This window comes from Taurulus bubalis, assembly GCF_910589615.1.
Source record: "Taurulus bubalis genome assembly, chromosome: 3".
NCBI lineage: Eukaryota > Metazoa > Chordata > Actinopteri > Perciformes > Cottidae > Taurulus > Taurulus bubalis.
The window spans coordinates 17,751,961-17,763,001 of NC_136591.1; the positions used below are offsets into that span (position 1 = coordinate 17,751,961).

The following is an 11,041-nucleotide window of genomic DNA, read 5'->3' on the forward strand; positions in this document are numbered from 1 at the left end:
ATCTGTATCTATAACTGCTGCTGTCGGATTAATAAAGTATGTATATCCATCCATCCATCAGTAGGAACCAATGTGCTTGGGAGCTGAACGCCGCAGACAGTCGGACGGCATTAAGAGACGGACTCTCTATTGTTTTGATCTTAGCTTTTGATCTTTTTCAAGAAGACATTTGTTTATAACGTGTTTTTTTTTTTAAATAAAGTTGTCTGATGGAGTCTCGCGTCACACACACACACGGTTATCACGCAGCCGTGAACGGTATTACCCCCCCCACCCCCCCAAAAAAAAAACTACCGTTAACACCGACGATCTCCGAGACGTGTCTCCAGGAATCGGCCCTCATGTTCAGGTCCCTGTAGGTCGGAGAGTTGGTGTCGAAGAGACTCGGGAAGCCGGAGACAGCCAGGATCAGATTGTGCTCCATTTCGTAACGTTACGTTCCCTGCCTGGCGGGGAAACGCGAGAAGAGAAGAAGAAAAACATGGCCGTATTTCCGTTTCCGGTCACGGCCCTTTAATTCGTTTTTTCTTTTTCTTTTTTTCTTTTGATTGAAATGACATTAGGGGCGTTCGAGATGAACCAGTTCTGCGCAGAATCGATCGCCGACGATCGGCGCGCAATGCATGCCGAATAGATTTGTGTCCGACTTGATCCCGACTTGCTCTGACGTCATATACACGTGATCAACGATATTAGGCTCGTTCGTTAGAGCTGGGCCTCGTCTGGAATCCAGACGAGAGCAGGTTGACAAAAAACTGCAATCAAGTCGGACAGTTGTCAGCTGCCTTCAAAGTATACACAGGAAGTCACAGAAAAAATGACTTCCTGTTAGTTCCGAACTTTTGTCTACTTGTAGTTTACAGATCACGTTTGGATTTATTCATATGTGTTTGTAAATATATATTTATGTATAAATGTGTGTGTAGCAGCATCCTTTGGTCTTTTTATGTCTGCCTGTGAAATACATTACTAGTAGTTTTGATGTGTGTTGTATAAATACGATTTTGTATTAACAACCACACAAGAAATGTGTTTAGATCAAACATGAGACTAATAGTTCTACAACACGTGGTGTTTGATGTCAGATCTAAGAGCCAATCAGCTCTCAGCCAGGCGTTTCCCATCATGCACTGGGCCACGCAGTCGTTTGAAAGCAACTGGCGGCTGACTCTGAAATCGACAGCCGGCTTGGTCTCGTGAGAGTATCGTTGACCACGTGTGCATGACGTCAGAGCAAGTCGGGAGCAAGTCGGGAGCAAGTCGGACACAAATCTAACCAGCATGCATTGCGCGCCGATCGCCGCCAATCGATTCTGCGCAGAACTGGCTCATCTCGAACGAGCCTAATCTAACCAGAGCGAGGCGGCCGCCGATTTTAGAGTCAGGCTCCGCAGTAGTTCTCCACCACTGCGTGGCCCAGTGCATGATGGCAAACGCCTGGCTGTCGCCACATCAGAGAGCTGATTGGCTCTTAGATCTGAGAGCCAATGCCACGTGTTGTAGAACATTCTTATTTCATGTGTAGTTGTAATACTAAACCATCAATTGTTGACTATTAGTCTCATGTTTAATCTAAAAACATATCTTGTGTGGTTGATAATACAAAAACACATATCAAAACCAGTAGTAATGTATTTCACAGGCAGAACATAGGATGCAGCTACACACACGCAGGGTGGTGTCATCTGCAAACTTCAGGAGCTTGGTGGACTGGTGACTGGAGGTGCAGCTGTTGGTGTACAGCGAGAAGAGCACAGGGGAAAGAACACACGTTATGATTTTTTTATCTTTATAAAGCTAAACTCTAAATACTTCATAGCTGTTTCATATTGATGAACACAAACACATTTCAGTTTGAGTCACTAAATTAAACACATTAGATAGTCCTTTATTGATCCCACAGCTGGGACATTTATGATTTCATTTCATTTTTTAATTTATTTGAACAGGGACCGTACACATCAATCAACCCAGGGGTAAATGTGTCAGTCTTAGCTAAGGCTAAATTTCAACCGTAGTCCCTGTGGCCAGATATAACAAGCCATCACTAAAGGAAAGAAATGGTTATAACAAAACATCATAAAAAGCAATAAACATACAGGTTGTGATCAAACATATAAATAGGCCTCATCATAAAATCATAAAAACATCATAAAGATCAATAAACATACACACATTTTGTACACACAATCATTGAGGAGGGAGTCACGATTCATGCTCACACACCTGATTGCTAATAAGCCCGTTCTTCAGGCCGTGTTTAAAAGAGGGATATGTTCTGCTAGTGCGGATATGCAGGGGCAGGGCATTCCAGAGGTGTCCTGCTTTTACTGAGAATGCAAACTGGCTAAAGGAACTGTTCCTAAAGGGGATGATACGGTCACCTCTCTCCACAGATCTAGTTTGTCTACCACTCTGCGTTTTGTTTGATAAATTCACCAAGTGGAGGAGGATCCATATCATGAAGAACTTTAAAAACAAGACCAGGAACCCTTTGGGAAAGAAATTATGAATCTCAATTGGACTATTCTCTATTATTAATGAATAAAATGTAAATACATAAAATAAATAATATTGAATGCTATTACCACTAAGATAGCTTTAAACAAAGGGTGATTCTTTTTAAATTGCATTTGGAGAGATCAAGTAATTGTTATTAAATGCTTATTTCTGTGTGTCACCAAGATATCAGAGTTTCTATTGGCCCTTGGCCAAAGTGGGCGGGACTAATGGATACATTCTGTGAATTGTATTTGTTTTAATGATATCATTTTTAATAATACTGTATATAATATAATATTCTTGTGGCCTCTAGGAGGCGTCGTCGCTCCAAAAGTTTCCTGAAGTCTGCAGCTCTAGAAAAAATAAAATGTGTCTCCAAACACTCTACTGGTCATCTTTATCAGATGAATCACATGAGGAAATAGATGTAACAAAGTAAATATGACAATACATATTTATCCTTAATGCTCATTTTAAAAATCTTACAAAGAAAACATATTGCACTCCAACAACTTCTGACTCATTTGAACTGTTTCAGAATAAATGCTTCGTTGTTTTACCTGCGACAGCAAAGTATCTGATAACTGTATACAAATTAAATGATCATATTCAGGAGTCAACGTGAAACACTTTCACGTCTTTAAACAAACGTCTGTAATATATTATCGATCTATAGTTTATATTGTTCCTGGTTCATGAGAGCTGCGTTCATACACAGACCGGGTCCTCATGGTTTCATTAAAGGTGCATGAAAAGAAAGACAAAAATGTAGATGATCCTCTTTTCTTTTTTCATGAATGCTGTGTGAACAAACCTCTCTGCAAACACCCTCAGAATATATGTAGGAATAAAAGAGTAAAGTTTTGTAAATGAGGTTATGAAAGTGGAGATTTCTGGATCAGAGTCTGAGAACAAACTCATGGAGAGAAAACATCCTTTAAAGAGATGTTTAGTTACATTACACACATTCTGAAGACTCTACATGTGAATAGGGTCAAAACATGAACTCATAGATATCACCATGAAACTTCACCACTTCATCTCTGACATAAAGAGGAGGATTCAAGTAGTAAAATAAAACATCTAAATATGTCATCATTTAAAGTTTCCACAGAAAAGTCCATAATGTAGATTCTATTTTACACACAGGATCCCTAAAATACACATAGAAGGTTTGGGGAAATCCCTGCCAGTTTTCCAGACGATTTACTAGGCTAAATAAAGCAGCAGGGGTCAAAGGCCACCACATCATCATTATGACATCACTCTGAGGTTCATACTGCTACTAGTAGCAGTAGTACTATTACTACTACTACATCTTGTAGTACTGCTACTACTACTACTTGCCACTTTTATTCTTCTTTGTTATGTTGCCTGGTTTGTTTTTATTGATTCTCTTGTTACTTCACTTTCTTGTAAAGTACTTAACACTACTCCCCCTGTATGACATATGCAATATAAATATAAAGTTCATTATTGTAATTATTATTAATAATGTGGATTTTAAAGTATGTTATTTTAAAAGAGCGCTGTGAATAGGGTTGGGTACCGAGAACCGGTGCCATACTGGCAACGGTTCCAACACGTCCGGTATCTACCGGACCGAAAAGCAACACAGATTTCAGATTTCGGGGCTTCCAGCGCTCACACACACACAGTGCGCGCACACAGAGATCGCTTTAGACACGAGCACGAGCTTTTGAACGTTCGTCCTCGGCTTGCTGGAACAAATCTCTCCAGTTGATATTGATGATGACGTGTAGTCCAGTAAAGCAGCAGTTTTAGGATCAAACAGTGTCTGAGTTCTGTTGCACACGATCCCATCAGGCCATGATGCTTGTGTCTGTTCTTTTTTTAAATATATATTTTTATAGTTTGAAGTTAAAAGGTTTGAAGCTGTAGTTTGAAGCGTGTTTTGTATGTACTTATTTATTTATATATATATAGTATACTTTAAACAGTTAATAATATTGTTCAATTTGAAGAAAAAAAAATTGCCTTGGCAATAAAAAAGTATCGGTTCAGGCACCGTTTAGGCACCGGTATCGTTTTAAAAGTATCGTTTTAGCACCGGTATCGGAAAAAACCCAAACGATACCCATCCCTAGCCGTGAATCAGTTCATACTCAAAGTCGAGACTTAATTCTACTCAAATAAGTCGCCAATAAGATTTAGTCAGGACTCTAAGTTCAGTCTCTAAGTTCAGTTCAGGCAACCATGTGTGTGTGTGTGTGTGTGTGTGGGACAGAGTAAGGGTGAGCCCCAGGGTATTGGCAGTATCTTGGGAATGGGGTGACCAGGACATGGGAACAGACGTATGCGCACACACACACACACACACACACACACACACACACACACACACACACACACACACACACACACACACACACACACACAGAGTCATTTAGTAAATTCTCAGGAATGCTGAGAAAAACTTTGGCGCAAAGATTATTAGACTAAGCTATCAGTAGCTGGTTAGCTTAGCTTAGCATAAGGACTGGAATCAGGGGGGAACAACTACCGTGTATTGTTTTTTGTACGTTGCCATCTTAGTTCAGGAGAGACAATGCAGCTTTAACACAAACACATGAAGTATATACTTCTATACAACCAGAAGAGTTGCCCCCTGGTGGTCAGGAGAGAGAATGCAGCTTCAACACATGAAGCTCATACTTCTATACAACCAGAGGAGTCGTCCCCTGGTGGTCAGTAGAGAGAATGCAGCTTTAACACATGAAGCATATACTTCTATACAACCAGAGGAGTCGCCACCTGGTCAGGAGAGAGAATGCAGGTCGCTGCCTGTCTTCTATTTAAACATTTTCTAGAACCGTTAGCGTCGACTTTATGCTGAATTATTGTAACTGCATGTCAATGAGACATAAACATATATAATTCTTTTAAACAGCGCTGTCTCAGTGTGTGTCTGTTTAGTGTTACATTAGTGAGGACACACACACACACACACACAGTCACACAGGTTGACATGTCTGCTGTAAACTGTCATCTGTCACATTCTCAGAGTTCCTGGCATTCAGTCCTGTTAATCTTTGTGTGACGGTCATGTAGACACCTAACAGTGTGTGTGTCACATGTGCATCATGTGATCCTGGTTGTGTGAATGCTTGTAGGGCTATGTGTGTGTGTGTGTGTGTGTGTGTGTGTGTGTGTGTGCGTGTGCGTGTGTGTGATGGGTGACAGGCGTAGGCTCCGCCACAATAAGAGCCTGTGTAGCTGCAGCAGAGGGCAGGAAGCACCGAGAAGGGCAGAAAGAGGGCAGCGAGGGGCATGAAGTCAGGTCAAACACCCTGGGAACGCCACGGGAACAGAGGGGGGTCATAGAGACTTTCCCACGTTCACACAAACACCTGCACACACCACCACCAACAACACCAACAGCACCAACAGAAACGAAGCCTTTGACTTCCCATCACAAGCTTCAAGTGTCTGAAAAGAATGCAGAATAACGTCTGAGGAGTCTTTGAAATATGCTCTCACACTCTGATCATTTAAAGGGAACGAAGAGCGCCATTAACTTCCAATAAACAAGGAGGATGGAGGTTGAGGAGGATGGAGGTGGAGGTGGAGGAGGATGAAGGTGGATCGTTGGTGGTGGAGGAGGATGGAGGTGGAGGAGGATGGATGTGGAGGAGGGTGGAGGTGGAGGAGGATGAAGGTCGAGGTAGATGCAGGTCCAGGAGGATTTAGGTGGAGGTGGATTGAGGGTAGAGGTGGATGGTGGTGGAGGTGGAGGAGGGTGGTGGAGTCCAAAGTGAAGCCACACTTGACCGATTTGAACCAAACCACAAAACCGTGTCTCCTAACGATCAAGTCCAAATAGTCGTTTCCTCATTCTTTAAATCTTCATCTGGAACTTGCTGAGCGTCAGCAGCAGGGACACGAGTGACATAGTCTTAGATATTGAGAAAGATCACTCATTATTGGGGGGTGGGTGGGGTCCACCACGAGGCCTGTTCTTGGACCACAATGTCGCTCCGACTCTCAATTTACAATTCCTGTCTAAGGACACAATTCAATAGATTTTCCCTCTGTGACTGTTTCTCTCGTCTCCGTCATCTCTTGAAACGCGGCTGCAGAGGCGTGAGGCCATCAGACATTATTCTGAACCATGTGATTTTTGTGTAGTTTCTTTTCTGTTCTTTTCTCTGCTCTTTGTTCTTTGTGCAACGTGGAGGCACGAGACCAAAACAAAGGACTCAAGGACTCAAGGAAACACAGGTTTGAGTCTTGAAGTACCCCAAAACACCCCAACGACTGGCTTGGTGGTTCTGAGCTGAATGTGTTGCAGCTGCTTTGAGCTTCTTCCATTTCATCTCTTCGCTGGGAACTCGTCCGTTTGAGCCTCAGCTCTTCACTTCCCCCTCAGGCCTCCAGACGGGTAGCGGTGCGACGCATCGACCCCGATCCTTCCTCATCCGACTTTTCTTCTGGGGCGGCTCCCGAGGTCTCGGTTTCGCAGGCGTTGGAATCGGGTGAGATAATCTTGGGTAAACCTCCTCCGGGGCAGCTCGTGGAGATCGTGGTCCGGGGGCGACTATCGGGCCGCGTGATCTCAGATCACCGGTCCTGCTATGAACTCCACTCAATGGCCGCCTCTCAGCGGCGCCAAAGAATAACACCCTTTCACTGCAGAAACAAACAATTAGCCTTTTCTCTCTTCCTCCTCTCCGTCTTCCTTCCTTTCTTTCGTCGGTCAAGATGTCAGTTCACTTAACAAGAGCACGGACTCCACGCACAAATAAACCCCCTTCATGCTCCTCACGAGTGTCCGACACCGTCAAAGCTCTACTCGTGCTCTGCTGGAAAGAGTCCTCATGTCAAACTGAGACTCTTCTGTCTGAGGAGGTCCGGAGCGTTCTGCATCAGCCGATTTGATTTCAGGGACATTAGTCGTCCTCCAAGAGAGCAAAGGCGGCGTCTTTGTTGATCCACAGAAACTCGCTAAAAAGTTATAATAATCGTCTCCGACGTGACCGTGAGTCAGAGAATCCAGAGAGGAAGTTGTTTACCGCCGTCAGATGATTCTTAAGATGCTTGTTAATAACCTCTGAAATGACGACGACCATAAATGAATGAAACCTCTCATCGGCCTCGACGTTCAACCCCTAAGCCGTTGAGTTTGAAACTAAACCAGGTTGATGTGTTCCTGATGTGGAGGTAGATCTCTCAGAGAAGTAGTGATGCCATCTGTGTTCAGGTTTACATGTCTACAGGTCTACAGGTCTACAGGTCTATAGCTCTACAGGTCTACAGGTCTCTATCATCTACTCTGAGATCTAATGTGGGAGTGCCCCGTTGTTCTATTTTAGGACCTCTATTATTCAGTTTATACATTAATGATTTGCCGGGTGTCTGCAATGGAGGTGATAGTCAAATGTAGGCTGATAACACAGTGATTTATGTGCACGCAAAGAACAAAGAGTAAGCTGCACTTAAGCTCACGTCAACAATGACAAATGTAACTAAATGGCCTTCAGATTCCTGCCTTCACCTCAATGTTAAAAAAAACCTGTTTGTATGTTCTTCACAAAGAGGGCAAGATGTTTATGTTGCTGGTGAGAGGCTACAGGTAGTGTCAGATTTGGCCCTGTTGATGCAACTGGCCTGGAGCCGGTCCTGCCAGCTGCCATGGCCCTGCTTTCTCCTCCCACTGCCCCTGGGATGCCCCTCCTCTCTACCTCCTTCTGCTTAATGGGTCGTGGCTATCTGGATCATGGATGCATACTACTCATTACATGAATAATTTCTGTCACATTCATTTGAATGTGCTGTAACTCCGTTACATTATTCATTCTGGCCACATGACATCTATTGCTTCTGTCCATCTGGGGAGAGGGATCCTCCTCTGTTGCTCTCCCTCAGGTTTCTTCCCCTTTTTTCCCTGTGAAAGGGTTTTTACTATCTTTATTGGGGGAGTTTTTCCTGATCCGATGTGAGGTCCCGGGACAGGGATGTCATGTGTACAGATTGTAAAGCCCTCCGAGGCAAACTTGTATTTGTGATGTTGGGCTATACAAAATAAATTGAATTGAATAGATTTTGTATATTTAGGAATTTTTATTGATTCTAATCTATCTTTTAAAAAGCATGTAAAACATGTGACAAAGGTTTTAAAATCAGTAGGAGCAAGCTCAAATCGTGGCACCGGCACCTCGTATAGGCACTTCCTGTGGCAGCTCTCAGGTGCCGCGGCAGCTCTCAGGTGCCACTGTTTTTTGCACCTCTAGTTGCCACTAGTTTTTTTTGTGGCAGCTTGCCACAAAAACTAGTGGCACTTCTCAGATGCCACTAGTTTTTGTGGCAAGCTGCCACAAAAAAAAACGTTTTTTGTGGCATTGTATTGTGAATAATGTCATATAGCCTTCATAATAATTGATATTCTTTTGTCAATTTTAATCAAGCCATTCATTTTTTTTAACTCCTTACTAAATCAGACCAAATAAATTAATTGACTGTGCTGTAATTGAGAAATAAGCCAGGTATGCATTTACAAGTTATGTACAAAGTCTTTATCTGTCTTTAAATAATGCATTTATTAATTTAATCTCTCTTTTTAATTTAATCTCTCTGGATCAGAAGAAATAAACGTTTTAGGTAAGTTTTTATTCATTGGTTTAATTTCAACAGACAAAGACTTTCAAGCTTGTTTTTTATTATTATAATTAATATAATCCATAATATCGTACTGTAACAGAACTAATAATAATTAGTAGTAGTAATATTAATGATATGTGGACTGCCACCCTGTAAATTATATGAAATCAAACATTATTAGTTTATGTTCCACATTTGAATATGCTTATTTGTCATTGTCTTTTATGACTGTATGTAGAGATAATGACATTTGTTTACAACAACTTTTTTTTATATAAATATTTACTGTAACAACAGTAAATATTTCTCTGATATTATTAAGTTATTATTTTAATTGGCCTTGCTTTTTAATCTTCTTAAGCATTACTACCAATGGGCTTCTAATGGGGCTCAGTGTCTCCCTCCAACACTCTCAACAGTACAGCGGACATTAGGTGTGGATGGAATCACAGCCTTGAGTTGCCTTGGAAAAAGAAATTGCCCGTACATAATATAACATCGCCTTGTTATGAATCATCTGATACAGTCTATGAAAGTGTATAGAGAGCTTGAATTATATGATATGTCCATGAGCTACGTTTTTTGACAAACACTATTTACATAATCAATATTTAAATGGTTACCAGATTTGTCGTTGAACATTGACGTGTATATCTTCTGTAGCGTAGGTTTCCCTTCAAACCGGTAAAGGTAGGCGTTGGGCGCCCAGTCTCCACCCAGTCTTAAATATAAATGGTCAAATTATATTTGACCATTCCTAGATTGCCTCTTTGGCGCCACCCTCTTTTCTCTGTCAGGGAGGGAAAGGGCTGTTCTGTGCTCTTAATTTTCCCTTTCTGTTACAAACTGTATTTATTTTCTTTTTATTTGTTCAAGAGGGACAATGTACGTGTATTGGATGCCTTGTTAAAAATAATGATAAAGAACCTTGCAAATGAATGCAAAACGACTGACATCCTTAAACCGTGCATCTGTGCATCTCACCAGAAGCCATAAATAGTGGCAGGCAGTTGCCAAAACATCTTTTGAATCTATTCTGCAGCGATGACAGCTGTGGCCACAAATACCTGCCACAGCGGCCTTCTAGACTTGAGCTAAACATTCAACCAGAAAACTATTGTTGTGCCTCAATGACTGTCTATGTACCACAATATAGCCTAATTAATAGACCTGTGTTTAAGATTTGACCAAAGTAGGTTGATTGACATTTTGATTACAATGGTATTCAACTAATTCTTAACTGAAACCTAACCTATATTGTTAATACTTGTATTCTTAAGAGCACTTAATGATTTATGTTCAGCAAAAAATGACACAAGATTAGTTAGGGAAACATATTTTTCATTATCAAACAAAAAAGTGCAACACATAGAGTGCTTTAAGTGCTTAAACGGTAGCCTTTTAAAGCAAAACAATAGATCAACACATAAATAAAATAACAAAAAATGAGGTATTAGAAGGAGATCAAAAGCTGGGTAGAACGCGCGCCTGGAACGAACGCGCGCCTGGAACGAACGCGCGTCTGGAACAAACTAAAATCAGAATTTTTTTTTGCCGTGAGAAATTGGTTGTGTGGCGTGAGTGCGTGTTAAAACATGCAAAAGCGTGTGTCACACGCCGAAACCGTGAGAGTTGGTAGCTCTGATAATATATACCTTCCAGGACCTTAAGTAAGTTGCGGCACCGCTCTCTCTAACACAGGCAGATGCCTCAAAAACTAGTGGCACACGAGGGGCAACTCGTAAGTGCCCCGCCACCTGAGACGTGCCATTGGAAATGCTGCCTCTAAAGTACTGGCAGCTCGCGGCACATGAGACGTGCCACCGAAAATGCTGCCTCTAAAGTAGTGCCAGCTTCCGGAACAGCGGCATCTCCCTCTGGCACCGCGGCATATGCCTCCAGCACTGTGTCAACTGAGCGG

The 11,041-nt window shown here is 42.0% G+C and overlaps 1 protein-coding gene across 1 annotated transcript in view; it reads right to left on the bottom strand.

Moving 5' to 3' along the window:
* LOC306734332 (uncharacterized protein) overlaps window positions 1–424 on the bottom strand; it is a gene marked incomplete at its 5' end in the record, with an annotated part of 2,711 nt that extends 2,287 nt beyond the window's left edge. Inside the window, one exon of the mRNA XM_079215689.1 lies at window positions 295–424. Coding sequence (XP_079071815.1) covers window positions 295–424 — 130 coding nt within the window. The remainder of the gene's footprint in view (window positions 1–294) is intronic.
* Between the last annotated feature and the right edge of the window lie 10,617 nt (window positions 425–11,041).